The following is a 17,089-nucleotide window of genomic DNA, read 5'->3' as shown; positions in this document are numbered from 1 at the left end:
TATAGGTTAGTTTCTCCCAATAAAATTGACACAACATCAACTACAAAGAAGTTTTTATTTTACAGCACTTACCCACTTCCATTGACCATAACATCCTGTGTAATAATTTCCATGATATCCTGTAGGACATTGATTATCTGAGATCTGAATGTATCAACATCTTCTACATTAGAAAGCTGCCACATAGAGAGAGTTTAGCATGGGAAAAGACCACATTATTAATAAGTTTTATAACACCATAGAGAAGTTAAGAAATGTGAAGAAAGAATCTTACCAAGATCCCTAGAAACTTCTCCAACCTATTACTGAGTGCAGGCAGCCCACTCATCCGAAAGTCGGTCAAAAATCTCCGCTGACGTATGCTCATGTCCACTTCATAACAAATCTCTTTAACAATCCTAAAAGTAAAGAGAAGAGAAAAGAATTTATTAGACTTTTTTTATAAAGGGGATATTCTCATTGCTAAACAAGCCATGATGCTATTTAAGATCATGTTTTAAAAGTAGTTCAAGTTCATGATATGCTGCTTCAGCCTTACAGCCTATCTGCGTCATCATCCAGGAGGTTATATAGTATATCTCTGAGAGTCTCATAACATTCTATCACTGCTGAATGCATATAATCATCTGTCTCTATCTTCTTAAACAACCCTGCATCATCCTTCTTTTTAAAATCTTTTGCCATGTCCAATGCAATAGGAATCTGTCGTGTTATAAACCAGAAAATAAGATACAGGATCTTGCATTGAGATCAAAATTAATATAAAAAACTACATCTACCAACCTTGCTAGCAAGCAAGAAAGGAGGCCACTGGACAACAGAGACATCACTTGATGAAGATGGTACAAGTAGCAAATCTCTATCCCTGGACAACAACGGCAAAAGAATATATCAGAATTCCCTATCTAATACATTTAAGATTGAATAAGCTTCATTGACAGACAATTTAGCGAGGAATTGCCCAACCTATCGCTGATCAGATCCTGCATCCGCATAGAATGTATAAACTTATTCCAAACAAGAGAAAAACTTGCAATATTCTTTCTTTCAGTTGCCTCATCCTGTCATGTGGAAATGATCATTTTTAGCAAAGAAACAACAAAATGAAGTACAGGCTCCATAATGTATACATTATGCATAAAAAAATCCAGATATTGGCTTCCTTATGCTCAAAAGAACAACATTTTGACTTTGATGATAATTGAGACAATCATGAGTAATCACATAAACAGTACTGTATCACTTGAGCACTACCGGAGTCCTTTTTCTGTTATGCTGATTTGGTGATGGAACAAGACGACGACAGAAGGCTCTAGGAACAGATTCAAATCTAGACCGCAACATTCCCAATGTCCGTATCTGGAAATGCCAAATGAAGGAAAACAACAGTAAAAGATAATCAGTATTGTCTAGCCCCCAGAAATACAGAAATCAATTCATTTCTTTTCACCAAAATCAAATATAGATCACATAAGGCAACTAAAATTTTTTATTCAGACATGCCTTGAAGGTACAAGAATAAGTTGGCCACTAACCTCACCCAAATGGCTGAAAGCACCACGAATCCCACCAAAAAGAGTGGAAAATATAGCATACCATATTTGGGCATCCATAAAATATACCTATAGGAAAATAAAACGATAGTAGTTAATTTACAAAGAACCTGTTTAATAATTTTAAGTACCTCAAAACAGCATAACTTTTGTCATTCCCAAAAGTTTCTACATGCTAACTTACCAGGACAATTGGAGACCAAATAGCAATAACGACTCCAATGTTGTGAGTTTTTACTGCAGAAGATTAAACACGACTTAGTACGGACCATAGCCACATAAAGGATAAATAAATAAAACAAAGACAAAGTAAAGAATAGTAGATGCAGAAAGAGGGAAGAGGTGGTTCAAGGTGTTGTTGAAGGTCATACCCTCTGAAAAGAATTCATGCCACTGATAATTATCCACATGCAATTCCATGATTATCTTGGTCGGTTGAACTAGTGGCAGTATCTATCAGCACATAACGTAAAAAACACCCTCAAAAAATTTCACATATCCTTTAGGGAAAGAAAGAAAAAGGCAAAAAGCAACTTCTTTAAATGTGTTCACAAGTGCAATATTTTGTTAACAATTAACTCAAATTCAAAAAATCCAATATGTTCTTGCTATTGTTGCTGCAGACCTCCACTCTCAGATTCCTGTACTTTAAGGTAGTTGAGAAATTCCTGTACTTTAAGGTAGTTGAGAAGATTTTAAACTTTTTTCAATTCTTCTAGAAATATGGTAACTAGCATCTTTAAATGTTCAGTCTTGCACAGGGCTGTCAGCACATGCATAAAATACTTTTTTTTAAATAATGACTGATACAGATGCAGAAAATGCATATGCACATCTAACTCCAAATATATGGGAAAAAACCACAGGCAAAGATAGCAAGAACATTTCAAACATGAAAACATTGAGGCTCCCTTTGGTTGTTGCTCTTCCTACTGCCTTTACTCGCAAATTTTGCAATGAAGGAAAAGGAATTAAGAAACTTTGAACTCATGCATTTAGCTAAAATGTAAATAACAACTGAATCATAAGGGACGTCATGACAATCTTGTGATCTTTAATGAAATCGGACAGCTACGAGTGGATGATGATATTTTTCATGGGATAGAACTAATGAATTTTCATAAGCCTATCAAATGTATATTTTTGCTAAACAATTAGAGAGTTTTAAGTCACTGAAACTCTATTGTACCTAGTTTAGGAGTCAATATACATACATAAATATGTCTAAGCAAACACATACACCAAAAGTTTTCTCAGGTTTCGGAAGATCTGTTCAAACTGAAATTTGCATTCTTTAAAACACGTGTGTTAAAACAAGTGCTTGATTATTAGCTTTCCACTTTAAGGCAAATTACGCATAAAGTGAAACAGGAGAAATCACCTCCACATAGTAGCTGAATGCTAGTTTGCTGATTAGTAGCAGAATCCAAAACATTGTATACCTGAAAATATGAAAAAATGGAATCCATTCACTGGAGAAAAGGCTTGTGCATGTCATAGCACAAATGTATCGATCTTGAATTTTGGAAGGGAAATACAAACATGATTACAAATACAATGACTAGTAAATAGAAAGAAATTATCTCAAAACCTCCCCCCCCCTTCCCCAACCACCTGTTAGAAAGTATTCTCAACACTGAATAAGGAGGGAAAAGAAAACTCGTTATCTTACTTCAGAAGTGAGAAGAAATCCTCATGCATGCCTCTACCAACATACAACTTTGGCTGCATTGTGGCACAAATTAGATAAGGAGCTGAACCTTCTAAAAACCAAGTAACTAGGTACAGGAAAAGAGGCATACCGATGTCAACTAGAGAAAGAAATTCACTGAAAACTAAATATATAAGTTATACTTGCCTGAGCCCACCACATAAAAAGAGTGACTATTCGCCAGTTTGAGCGCTCCATCCCTCTCCGTAAAGGTGGAAGTAGAAATATTATAGCAGCCAGTATATTGGGTATCAAATATATTGCAAGACAATAATTATACAATGACTCATTCTGCCAATCATTAATCCAACTGCTGAAGAACCTTACAAGACCCGTTGGATTTTGTACAGAGCTAGAATAAGCAAGTGGTAAAACCACTGCCCAGAAAGCCGCTATGGCAAATTTTGCAAGGTACCGGAGTATTTGGGAAAAGTTTAAGCTTCTCCAGGCATTGAAACTAAGAATTATATCCAGAGTAGCTGCATGAAAAGTGATATTGAATCACAAAAATCTTAAATCTGGTACTAAAATAGGAAATATCTAAAACTTCAAACTATAATAGCAATGACTTATTAATTAACAAATTTCTGAAGCAAAGCAACCACTTGATTATACATCGTTTTGAGGATGATTAACTGCATTTGCTTCTATGTAACCAAATATTAATAAAAAGAAATTCAACAAGCCAAGAACAACCTAGTACCTTGCAGGAAATTGAGAAAAGCAGCAGTAATGAAAATAGTCAACACCTTTCTGAACACATCTTCGTCAAAAAAGCCAAGAAGAGACCCAGAGTTCCATGCAACAATTAGCATAGCCTGAAAACCACAAGATCATGTGATGGAGTAAATTCTTTCAGGCGAATAGAAAGGAACAAAAACTGCATGTTCAGACATTAATTCACCTGAAAAGCCATTATAAAGAATATCCACATTCGATCGAAACTTCTGTAAAGATGCCAAAATGTTCGGGCTTCAACAAAATTCGTTTTGGGCTTTCTCTTTCCAGCAGTGATTTGATTATTTGTCTGTAAGCAAACAAAAAAAAAAATCAACTTAGATCTTTATAAAGATGAAAGAGCCAAATTCAACAGTAGCCGGCAACAGTAGAATGTGAAAACCAGAAATAGACAACAAAAGAATGTGATGAGATTTAACCCAAATAAAAAGGAGACACAATCATGAAATGAAGGTCTTTCTCTGACTTCTATAACTTTAAGTAAATTAGGCATAGTGTTTTTGTTACCTGATCAACTCTAGTTTTCTAGTTGTTTACATTTACTGTGCATAATTTGGTAGTCTTGTAACGGATAGTATCATAAGTTGTATGCTCTCTCTCTCACACACACACAAAGAGAAAATTGGGGCATTTTCCAGCATCTTCACAATAAAAATTTTGAATAAATCCAACCCCAACCCAATGTCTCTACTTTTGATTGCTGTCTTAGGATCTCAGTAATAAATCTTTTGACTTCCAGACTTGACATCAAAACTCATAAATAATAACCCTAAATCTCTTACTTTTGTAAATTCAAAGCCAACTTCAAGCTTTATAGGCAGATTTGTTATGCATATGCCAAGAAACTAATACAATAATGTTTTTTTCCTCCATATGGAAAATAAATAAAGAAAACAAATAAATCCTAACCCTTAGAAAGTGATCCAAAGGGTTTCCAAACCTAATCCACTATACTTCTACACCAGAGAAGCAACAAGAGTTTCCGATAATGGGCACATACAATTTTGTTTTCCTATATCAGCAAAGGTGGCTGACGTACCTTCCAAAAGACAGCTGAGAGGGTGGGAAGTGGAAAGAGAGAAAAAGAAAATAATGCTAAGAATTACATGTGCTGTTTATAAAATTTTCACATTTCCCAAAGACAATGCAGAATAGGAGACTGAATGAAAATTATACAAAGCATTCTCAATATCTAGGAGACAGTTAACAGTACATGACAGTAAAAAGTTTTACCAAGTCAAGTACTGTTGAAATTTTTTACTAAGTCATGACTATTAAAAGTTGGTCAAAAAGAAACATTGCATCTGTTAGCCAAGAATAATGGAATTCAAGTTGTGTTTGCCTAGCACTAAATAACTATGAGAATTGACGAAAGGTGTTCTGCTCACCTTCGTTTAACATAATATCAATGTTGAAATATGTGAAACCCATATATTTTGTATTTTGGGATATATTTTAAAGTTATTTAGGTAGATAAATCTTAGAATAATATTTTAGTAGTTTATTAGAATAAGGAAATTATTTTCCCAATTAGGTTATGACTCCTTTCTCTATTTAAATTCAGTTGTTTAGTTAATAATAGACAAAACAATTTTATTAAATGCTCTCTTGAAAACTTTCATGGCATCTGAGCTAGGTTAGCTCTAGTAGCATCATGGTTAAAACAGCCTTCCTTGGAGATAAGAGATCCAGCAATCAAACAGAGGAAGAAAGTTTTACCGTTGAAACAACTAATGAAAATTATGAAGCCCAAAGTTCTCTAGAAGAGTCTCTATTCACTAAGGAACAACTAAAGCATCTACACAAGCTTTTTCAATCACCACAATTTCGGATGAATTCTTATCTTCCTAACTCATCCAATAATCCTTCTTCCTCCTTTACCCAATCAGGTACTGATTTTTCTGCTTTTTTCAGTGTCAAGCCTTGTAAAACAAACACGTGGATCGTTGATTCTGGAGCTAGTGATCACATGATTAGTAGTCATTTTCTTTTTTCAACTTACACACCTTATGCAGGAAACAAAAAAATTAAAGTAGCAGATGGGTCGTTCTCGACAATAGCCGGGAAAGGCACTGTTAAAATTTCACCTTCCTTGGTTTTACATGATATTTTACATGTGCCAAATCTAGCTTGTAATCTCATATCGATCAGTAAATTATCCCAGTCCTCGAATTGTCATGTCATATTTGACTCCTCTATGTGTAAATTTCAAGACATAGTCTCGGGGAGGATGATTGGCAATGCTAAAGAATCTGGTGGAATTTACTTTCTTGACGACGACCGTCTAAGTCAACCAACAACTACTTTATGTTTAAATTCTACTTCTAGTTTTGATAAGGTTATGATTTGGCATTATAGGCTTGGACATCCTAATTTTTACTATTTAAGATATTTGTTACCTAATCTATTTAAAAATAAAAATCCTTCTTCCTCAAAAATATAAAGCTTCCAAACCTTTTTTGTTAATTCATAGTGATATTTGGGGACCTTCAAGAGTCTCAACTTTTTCAAGAAAACGTTGGTTTGTCACATTTATTAATGATCATACTCGCATTTGTTAGGTGTTTTTATTAAAAGATAAGTCTGAAGTTAAAAATGTGTTTCAGTCTTTTTATGCTATGGTGAATACACAATTTAGTGTGAGAATAGAAGTACTTCGGAATGACAATGGTGTGGAATTTTTTAGTGACCAATTAGGTGTTTTCTTAACCAAACATGGTATAGTTCACCAAAACTCTTGTATAAATACACCACAACAAAATGGGGTTACAAGAAGAAAAAATCGACATCTTTTAGAAGTAACTAGAGCCTTGATGTTCACTAGTCAGGTACCACATTATCTTTGGGGCGAAGCCTTGTTAACAATTACATATCTTATTAATAGAATGCCTAATAAAACTCTAAACTATAGAACTCCTTTCAGTCTCTTTAAAGATAACTTTCCTAACTCTAAATTGATCACAGATTTATCCCTCCGAATTTTTGGGTGTAGTGTTTTTATTCATCTTCACAACCAAGGTAAACTAGATTCTAGAGCAAAAAAATGCGTCTTTGTTGGCTATGTTTCTCATAAAAAGGGTTACAAATGTTACGATCCAATTGATAGGAAGATTATTGTTACCATGGATGTCACATTTATTGAAACGCAATCTTACTTTGATTCTAATCTTCAAGGAGAAAATTATAGTAAGGAAGATTCTATAATTGATCAAGAAAACATTAGGAATATACAACATAGGGATTCTAATAATGAGGAAGGTGAATTTATAATTAACACAGAAATTAATAATGTTAATGTTGTTAATTAAAAGGAGTTTGAAGATGTAGAGTCTGATCATAAGAATAAAGAATAAACAAAGGAGTTAATTGTTTACTCAAGAAGATATCGAAATCAAGGAAGTGGAATCCACCAGATTCATCACCAAGAATCCGACCCGCAAGATCTTGTCAAAAGTCCAGGTAAAGCTCATAATCCAACCAATGAATTTTCTAATTTAGATATTCCAATTGCTAAAAAAAAAGTGTTAGAAATGTTGTCAAAAATCTCATGTCTAACTTTGCATCCTATAAAGCCTTGTTTTCAACATTCTCAACCTTTGTTTCGTGTCTCGATACTGTGAAAATACCCAAAAATGTGAAAAATGCTCTACAAGTACCTGAGCAGAAGGAGGCTACTTTAGAGGAGATGCGTGCTTTTGAAAAAAAAAAGTACATGGGAAATAATGGAATTACCTGTAGGGAAAAAAACTGTGGGCTGTAAATGGGTGTTCACAACCAAATTCAAACCGGATGGATCTTTAGATAGATACAAAACCTGACTGGTGGCTAAAGGGTACACTCAAACATACGGGATAAATTATCTTGAAACATTTGCTCTAGTAGCCAAACTAAATTCTGTTACAGTTCTTTTATCAATTGTTGTTAATCTTAATTGGTCCTTACAGCAACTAGATCTGAAGAATGCTTTCTTAAATGGGATACTTGAACAAGAAATTTACATGAATTCTCCTCCAGGTTTTGAAGAAAAATTTAGAACTCGAGTATGTAAGTTCAGGAAATCTTTGTATGATCTAAAGCAATCTCCTCGAGCTTGGTTTGAACGGTTCACTCAAGTTGTGAAAAAACAAGGTTACTCACAAGGGCAAGCTGATCACACAATGTTCTATCGACACTCACAAAGAGGTAGAATAGCAATTATTATAGTTTATGTCGATGGTATCATTCTTACAGGAGATGATGTGGATGAAATAAGGCGTCTCAATGAGAATCTAGCATTGGAGTTTGAGATCAAAGACTTGGGTCCTTTGAAATACTTTCTTGGAATGAAAGTTGCTCGATCAAAGAAGGGTCTTGTGGTCTCTCAGAAAAAATATGTGATTAATCTTTTAAAAGAGGCTAGGATGAGCGGTTGCCGCCCAGCTGACACACCAATTGATCCAAATGTAAAATTCGGAAATAAAGAAGGTCGATTAGTTGATAAAGGACAGTATCAAAGATTAGTCGGTAAGTTAATTTACTTATCATATACAAGGCCAGACATAGCTTTTGCAGTGAGCTTAGTGAGTCAATTTATGCACTCCCCAATGGAGGAACATGAAGAAGCAGTGTTTCGGATTCTGAGATACTTGAAGAGTTCACCTGGAAAGGGCTTATTTTTCTAGAAATACAAACAAAAAGGAACTGAAGCTTATACAGATTCAAACTAGGCAGGCTCAATAACAGATAGAAGATCTACATCAGGATACTGTACATTTGTTTGGGGAAACCTTGTGACTTGGCGAAGCAAAAAACAAAATGTTGTAGCAAGAAGTAATGCAGAGGCTGAGTTTAGATCAATGGCTCAAAGAATTTGTGAAATGATATGGTTAAAAGGAATTATGGAAGAGCTGAGGAAACCAATAACTTCACCAATGAAGTTGTACTGTGATAGCAAAGCTGCTATTAGTATTGCTCACAACCCAGTCCAACATGATAGAACTAAACATGTTGAGATTGATAGACACTTTATCAAGGGGAAGATTGAAGAAGGCTAAATGTGCATGCCGTTTGTTCCTTCAAAACAACAGATTGCTGACATACTCACCAAAGGGCTCTCTAAGACAAGCTTTGATTTTCTTGTAAGCAAGTTAGGCATGATTGATATATATGCACCAACTTGAGGGAGGGTGTTGAAATATGTGAAACCCATATATTTTGGGATATATTTTAAAGTTATTTAGGTAGATAAATTTTAGAATAAATTATTTGAAATATTCTAGAATATTTTATTTTATCTTTTAGTAGTTGAATAGAATAAAGGAATTATTTTTTATCTTTTAGTAGTTTATTAGAATAAGGAATTATTTTTTATCTTTAGTAGAATAAAGGAATTATTTTTTATCTTTTAGTAGTTTATTAGAATAAGGAAATTATTTTCCCAATTAGGTTATGACTCTTTTCTCTATTTAAATTCAGTTGTTTAGTTAATAAAAGACGGAACAGTTTTATTAAATGCTCTCTTGAAAACTTTCAATTAAACCCCTGGAGGTGCTGCATAATTACAACAAAACTAACAGAATAGACATCATTGATGCTGAAAGCAACTTCTTGCAAAACAGTTCTACTGCTAAAACACAATAATGAAAACTTTGTAATCATGTTTGTAAAAGCATCCCTTCTATACATAAATCCTGAAAGAGTGAGATGCCAAATATACTCATAATCGAGGAGCAATTTGTAAACAATAATATGCAACTCGATATCAAGCAGAGTTGCAAAACCATAAGCAAAGAATCTTAATGCCTTCAAGTTTCGTGCTTTTCCTAGTCTTCAAGGAACCTCTCATGGTTAAAGCCATAAAATGGGAGGTTTCCTTCTATTCGCTCCCCTTGAATCAAAACCATTCAAGTTTTGACCTAGCAGCACTTTCATCTTTATATAATTCTATGCATTATCCTGACTTGGGATGGCTTTATTCTCTTGTAAATCCATAACAAACTCCATAATTATTATTCATACATTTTATATTTGTTTTTAACTCTAGCCACCTTGAAACACTAGACCCCTGCAACAGTTGATCTAACCAAAACATTTTAGCAATAAATCTCTTTGTTTCACTATACTATTTTCACCTAACATCTAGAATTTAATCTGAAAAAGACACATCCTAAAACTCTATAGCACACTATAGCTGTAGCTGAAAAGGAAGGAAAATTCATAAGCAAAAGGCCCTAAATGTTGAGCGTTCAATGTCAAGGTTGTAAAAGAAGCAAAATTATAAGCAAAGGAGTTAATTGGTCCGTTTCATTCTTTTTTATTTTTGTTTTTTTCCTCTTACCTTTCTCTTTATCATATGTTCTCTTCATTTACTTATGTCTTCCTTGAGGTCTTGTTCTTGTTCATTCTTTCTAATTTGAATGAACTACATATGTCTATTTCAATTATTAGATGCTTATCAAACACGCTAGCCTTATTTTATTAAGGGAAAAAATAAAGATAAACAAATAATATTTCAGAGGAAAAAGAATATTGATGCCCTAACCAAAATACTTTAACAAAAATTGCCAAAAAAATAAGCAGCAAATACATACCTCATTTGCAGGTGGTGGATCATCCGAGTGCGCAAAAAAATCTGCTTTTACGTTCATAGGCCACTTCAATTGAAAACACCTCCCTGACCTGGAAAAATGAGGTTTTATCTATTTGTCCAACTTTATTTAGAAAACCTCCTTTACCATCTAAGAAACTCACCAAAAGTACTCATTTAGGTCATCATAGTTTCTCCATTTTGAGTGGCTTGCCTTGCCTCCTTTGTTTCTCTTGACTTCCTTTTAATTAAAATAAAATCAATTTTCAGCTAGAAAGCTATGAATAAATAACAAAGAAAAGTATGGAGGTGCAACCAAATAATAATTACCCGTTGGAGAACTTTATAAATAGGGGTTATAACATTCCTTAAAAATGCTTCATCATCAGGTGGAGCATTCTGGTATGTTTCCCCGCTCACAGGACGTGCATTGCTAAATAGAATTCCATAGACCTCATTTGCCATCTTATAGAATGAGAGAACAAGATAGATTAAAAATATGCAGTAGCTGACCAATATCAAGTAGGAGGACAACTCATCACAGTCATATCAGTATGATACAGTGTTTTTGTTAGCATTCACAATGTCTAATTTGATTGTCAGATTTAATTGCTGCTTCACTAATTAAACTGAACCAGGATTGTTCTAACAATGAGAAATAACAGGAAAACAAAGGAAGTGGAAGATATTTTGCTTAACAGTTATATAATCAGTAAATAATAGTTGCTTAGGTCATTAATGGTATCCAACCTCACACTAATGAGCAATAGATGGAGAGGTCCAAGTCCCTACCTGAATATATAGCCACAACAAACCCCAAACTTAAACAACATGAGGGTGAAACCATTAAACACTTCCCCTCAAGTGGGCTAAAGACTAACAACTGAAACAAACAGGCATGGCATTGACAACAATCTGGGGTGAGAAACAACAAATAGCAAATCACAAGCCATTTAACCTAGAACCATTCAGCTATAAGTACAAAGACCTAACTTGAATGTCAAATTGGGGTTTCTGGAAATAGCGTTTGTCTGATCAGAGGAAATTCCAGGTCTGCATTATTATGCACAATGTGAATCACTTTTTTTCTTCCATAATTAATTTAATCAGCTGAGTAACATAATATAAGCTCAAAGTTTTCACTAGAATGTGTGAATCAGCATTCAAAAGATTATACCTAGTTTGGAGGGGATTGATAGACATTACTCATAAGCTAATCAGTTAGATTTTTCTCTTTCTACTTAATGGTTACTTCTTAACAAACCAACACAGTTACTCATCCTTCCTATTAGTTCCTAAACTTTATCTGAATTTTGCAATGAGGCACTCGTCATCATCAACTTAACTAGTTAGACAGATAAATGAAAATGACATAAAATAAAATCAACCTGGGAAGAACTTAAAGATGAGAAACTATAAGAATACAATGATTTTTAATGATGCTAAATTGATAAGATCAAGGAGAAAAACATGAAATCCATTTTTAGTTCACTGAATATAAGAGAGAAAATGTTAAAGGAATAAATGAAAAACTAGCACCATCCACAAATAATAAAATTCCAAATATGGACAATGCTTCCTCAAAATGTAAAGAAAACAACATACATTATGGAATATGTAGCAAAGGCATTCAGGCATGAATCGGATATTTGAAGCTTCACCCCAGATAAGAAGATATAGTGAAATGTAGATAAGCTCCAGCTGTTGTCTATTACAACCTTGTTGAAACCTGCAAAGTAAAAAACAATACATGCCCCTTATGTAAAATCTTGGTGTTCAACTACAGTTACGTAGTTACTGATCTGCAATAACTAATAGACTAACCTCAAATGTGACTTGCAACGCAAATAATTGCACCATGAACGATAATTCTTGAAAACTTTATCAACCAACTTCCGTATAGTGTTAGCATTTAACTGTATTAAACTTCAAGTCAGGCTTGAACAAATATGACATAAATGAAACTTAGGTCTGCTACTAACGTAGAATAATTAAATAAGTATAAAGAAGCTCAGGGGAATAAATATTTACCTCAGTGTAACCTTCAAGATTCTCCTTTTTCCTAACATCCATGTTGGCTAGTAACAATATCAAATGCTCTCTTTGATTTGCTACATTTCCTTTCTTCAAATTTAGAAGTGCATACATGTATATAAATGATATCAGTCAGTTTAACAGATTTTCCATGAAGAAATAAGAATAACATGTGATATATAAAAGAGTATGGCTAAACAACATGAAAGAAATATTCCCCCCTAAAATATCTGTGAACTTATGGAGCCAACTAGATACCTGAAGTTGGATGCATAAAACAGACTGAACTATAGTATTTCAGAATATTGCTAAAAATGGTCATTAGAAGTTGGCTAGAGATTTTTGTAATTGATCAGATGAGGCTTTAGAAAGATTATGGCTGTAAAAATACTAGGATAGATGGCCTGCCAATATATTCTATTGATAACTTAACTTATACAGAAAAGTCGCTTAGATCTAAACAAGCTTTTTGGCTAAGCACACAAATTTGAGCCAAACTCTAAAACAAAAAGGTTCCAGGCCTTATTAGTTTTCTTAGACTTCATTGAGAAAGAATTTATAGAAGATGACATTGCTTTAAAAAAAAATTAAAAGAAACAAAAACTATTTTCTTTTACAGATTAAGGTTTATAAAAAGGGAAAAAAATCAAACCTATGTGTAAATTTTCAGGACAGTTGGACCATTCACTGTTGGAGGTTATAGCTTTCCTTCCCCAATCTCATGATTATAACTATTTTCAAGCACGTTCATAAAGCTCCATACTTTCATCCAGACCTTAAAATGTTCTAAATAAATGCAAAATCAAATTTGAGGGATGTGATGGCCTGGTGGAAATAGCAAACTGTCCTTTGGAGATCCAAATCAAAGTCTAGCTCCTTTTAGACATTAAAGTTTTGTGGGTTTACAAAAACACAGCCAACTTCACAACTGGCCAGAACCAGTAGTACAATGCTGTGCAAAATAACTGCAATATAATTAGTAATTTAGGTTATTACCTGAAATCCAAAGTGGAAAGAAAGCCAATCGAGTACATCATTTACTGGTTTACCCCTCTCTCGACGGGTATCATCAGAAGTGTCTCTGGCCACAGGGAGACCTTCCACATTTTGTATAGCACGAAGTGCTGCTTGAATCTGTAGAATTTTTCAGAGACCATGACCATGGTGAAAATTGACTAAAAAGATTATTCTACATTCAAGTTAACTAATATTATGTATTAATACTATATATTATGTATACAACCTCAGGAAGTTCCATAATAGCTGGTTTAACTCCAACAGCATACAATGGAAGAATGTTATAGTGTTCAAATTGCTCCTTTTTCTTCTCAACCTCTTCTGCAAATCTCTGAGTCTGGAATAACAAAATAACTTAAAAGTAAATATACTTCACATGAAACATGTCCTTCATAAATTTGTATTGGAACACAAATAATATACAGATCAAACCTGATCATCAACTCTTCCAACAGGCACAACTGTTCTCAGCACATCAAACAAGACTGAAGCAATTTGATAAATTTTCGCCATCTCCTCCCTTCAAGAGCAAGCAAAAATCAAAAGGCTAAATCAAAATGAATAGCAAGCCTAGCTGAAGTGAAACTAAAGATCTCACGGTTTCTTTGTATATTGTCCATCTGCGATGTTTTTCAAATAAAACTGCTGATAATACATCTGAATTTCTCTTGGATCGTTTCTCGCAAGCTTAGGTATTGTCTCTTCTTCCTCCTGAAAGAAAGAAAAAATTATTTGCTCTTAATTTTGAAATTTCTAAAATAGAATGTAAATTCTAAAGGGTATATCCTTGAGGGGACACCCCGATGGTTAGAGATTAAGGCTCGGTCTTGGAATTGGTGGACTGAAAGAGGGCTATCTGACGTTGTCTAACCCAATGATTTACATGTTCACCAACAGAGAAGTATCTAAAGAAAATATCAGAAAATCTAGTGAATAAATTCATGAACTTCACTTAGAAAGCAAAACCAATATCTAGTAGCAGTAAAATAATGTCATAGTAACCTTATCACTGGAAACCTATGATGTAAAGATTATCCCTAAATTTATACTTCAAGTTATTTGGAGAAACAGTCGAAGTTGAAAATTGATATAGGCTCATAAGCCTTCCATGTAAAAGTTCCCCAATAAAGTGATGAAAATCTTGTGAATGGAAAACAATCCCATATCATTTTCTTTCTTCATTATGAAACAAGTCATACTTTAAATATATTTTGTACCCTCATTGGTGATGCAGAGAAAAAATAGAAAGTGCAAGAAGTATTCAGTTTTTTGTATCTTAGAATTTCAGGACAAACATCTAAGTTTAGCAGGAATATGTATTGCCAGGAAGATATATCCTCAACTTGAGTCACAGAATTCAATTAATTTTGTTCCTTAATTGCTACAGCATTTAGATAAATATGTGCCATGATGATATATCTTCTTTTTCACTAGGTTAAACATGTTAGTCTTGCTATTGTGAAAGGAGCTTACAGAATTCATTGTCTTAACAAGTATCCAAGGAAACCAGTAAACTGTAAAAGCAATAATAAACGTTAAAGCCTACCCTCTCAAGTCTATGCAACAGATAAGTCTTAAACTGGCGAACACCACGTCCACTTGACGTTGGATCCATTTGGTGAGCCTTCTCGAACGCATGGAAACGGCCTAATCAAATAAAACCGTAAACAAGGGTCACAGCATAGAACATATAACTACCAATATGATCACTATGGACAGCTCCATTAACCTTATTCTGAACCAACAGAAATTGTATTCTTCAAAGTGACTGACAGTAAATCAATTAGAAATATATTTTTTTAAAAAAAAAAGCAAAGAAAAAGGGGAAGTGGGGAAAGAGAAAGAATTACAGAGATAAGCGACTCTGGGGTTATCCTTTTCTATTTCATTGGCAACACGAAGAATAGGGGCAATGGAAGCCAAGCTGGAAGGGACCAGCTCACTATCAGCAGTGGTGTTATCCTCGTTGGGAATTTCCACCATCATAGTTTGAGCTCGAGACATCCTCTTTGAAGGCGTCCGAGCCAGCCCGCTGGAGCTCGCCATGAACCCCAACCAATAACTTCTTCTTCTTCTTCTTCTTCTTCTTCACTAAACAAAGTTACTGTTTTGTTTTTCTTTTTCTGGGTTTTTTTTCTCCTTTGGGTAATGGCTGTAGTATCAGTAACAGAGCAAAGCAAACCAAATTTGCTCTCATAATTTCTTCTTTGCTTAAATATTTTTTCCCTTTTATCTGTGGGGATGAAAAAGGGATACTTTGAGTGCAGGGTGGGGCAAAGGCAGAGAAGTTGCTCTTAGGAGAAGAAAAGAATGATGTGTCGATGAGAAATAAAATTGAGAAATGTGGGTGCTTTTGCTTTATAGGGAAATGGGTTTGGATGATTGGCTTTGTTCCTTTGTTTTGCTTTTGGTATAAACAAATCAAGGGTAAGCTTTTTGTCGAGAAAGAAAGAAGAAGAAAACAGCAGTATCCGAGCAGCCGTTGGAATTGGAGGCGGGAACTTTACTTTCTGCCATTCAACCCAAATGAAACAATTACATGTTTTTTTTCCACCAATTACAGCTTTACACATTTATACCTTACCTTTTTTGCCCTTTTTCTTCGTCATTAAGTTTGTGAAAGCGAATAGTTAGATATCACGATAGAGCGACCAAGCAGCTGAACCAACACCTCTTCTTATGAGACGTGCCTTTAGTTGAGGGTAACTATGAATAATTTTTTAAAGCATTTGATGAAATTTTAATTTTTTTTATAGTTTATGTTTTTATAATTTTTAAAAAATTAATTCAAATTTTTATAATTTTAAGAGATTAAAGTATAATTTTATCTTTATTAATTTAAAATTTTTTAAAAATTTTAATGGTCTAAATAATAATTTTACATTTTAGGGGACGGGCCCTCGCCAAATTTCCTAGATTTATCTCTACTTTAGTTTTGATAAAATTAAAAATGATGATAGTGATAAAATTACCAATGATTCAAGTATATAATAATAAAATAAAATAAATAATGAAAAGATTCAAGTTGAAAATTGCTTAATTTCAGGATAATCAGTGGTTTTTGCGTTATATCTCGAGAGAGCAGAATCAAGCTGCAGATTACTTAATTAAACAAGCCTTGATCGAAAAAGATAACTTGCTAGTGTTTGATCTCCCCTACAATGGTTTGCACCTTTATTGATATCGATAAGTCTAAGAGTGCTCCTTCTGTTCAGAATGTCGCTATGTAATTAGTTTAACTTTTTTTTTTTCTGTCATCAAAAAAATTGTATTTATAGACATAAAGAAAGATAAATGATACAAAACTTGTATTTTAATGGACATAAACTTTTATAATAATAAAATATTTATAATACTCTAATTAGATATTCGTCGATAAATAATATACCTCATTAAAATCTTATTAAGATAAAAATCCTATGGAAAAAACTCTTAACGGAGAAAAAATAGTACATGTAAAAGCCCGTTTTT

General features: G+C 33.7%; 1 protein-coding gene across 1 annotated transcript in view; it reads right to left on the bottom strand.

Moving 5' to 3' along the window:
- LOC108460272 (callose synthase 7-like) overlaps nt 1–16,240 on the bottom strand; it is a 28,391-nt gene extending 12,151 nt beyond the window's left edge. Inside the window, exons 1-26 of the mRNA XM_017759710.2 lie at nt 15,469–16,240; nt 15,165–15,265; nt 14,217–14,329; nt 14,051–14,138; nt 13,845–13,955; nt 13,598–13,735; nt 12,599–12,691; nt 12,392–12,483; nt 12,173–12,296; nt 10,898–11,032; nt 10,732–10,808; nt 10,572–10,659; nt 4,169–4,291; nt 3,968–4,082; nt 3,412–3,743; nt 3,226–3,278; nt 2,935–2,995; nt 1,925–2,006; nt 1,738–1,790; nt 1,536–1,622; nt 1,255–1,359; nt 967–1,061; nt 784–865; nt 539–702; nt 275–398; nt 73–176 (exon numbers count right to left, since the gene is read on the bottom strand). Of these exons, the coding sequence (XP_017615199.1) occupies nt 73–176; nt 275–398; nt 539–702; nt 784–865; nt 967–1,061; nt 1,255–1,359; nt 1,536–1,622; nt 1,738–1,790; nt 1,925–2,006; nt 2,935–2,995; nt 3,226–3,278; nt 3,412–3,743; nt 3,968–4,082; nt 4,169–4,291; nt 10,572–10,659; nt 10,732–10,808; nt 10,898–11,032; nt 12,173–12,296; nt 12,392–12,483; nt 12,599–12,691; nt 13,598–13,735; nt 13,845–13,955; nt 14,051–14,138; nt 14,217–14,329; nt 15,165–15,265; nt 15,469–15,664 (2,936 nt within the window). The 5' untranslated portion in view covers nt 15,665–16,240. The remainder of the gene's footprint in view (nt 1–72; nt 177–274; nt 399–538; nt 703–783; nt 866–966; nt 1,062–1,254; nt 1,360–1,535; nt 1,623–1,737; nt 1,791–1,924; nt 2,007–2,934; nt 2,996–3,225; nt 3,279–3,411; nt 3,744–3,967; nt 4,083–4,168; nt 4,292–10,571; nt 10,660–10,731; nt 10,809–10,897; nt 11,033–12,172; nt 12,297–12,391; nt 12,484–12,598; nt 12,692–13,597; nt 13,736–13,844; nt 13,956–14,050; nt 14,139–14,216; nt 14,330–15,164; nt 15,266–15,468) is intronic.
- Between the last annotated feature and the right edge of the window lie 849 nt (nt 16,241–17,089).

The sequence above is a fragment of the Gossypium arboreum genome, chromosome 4 (genome assembly GCF_025698485.1).
Source record: "Gossypium arboreum isolate Shixiya-1 chromosome 4, ASM2569848v2, whole genome shotgun sequence".
Lineage (NCBI taxonomy): Eukaryota > Viridiplantae > Streptophyta > Magnoliopsida > Malvales > Malvaceae > Gossypium > Gossypium arboreum.
Note: the sequence above shows the minus strand (reverse complement) of the source record. Positions and strands in the feature narration are given on the sequence as shown.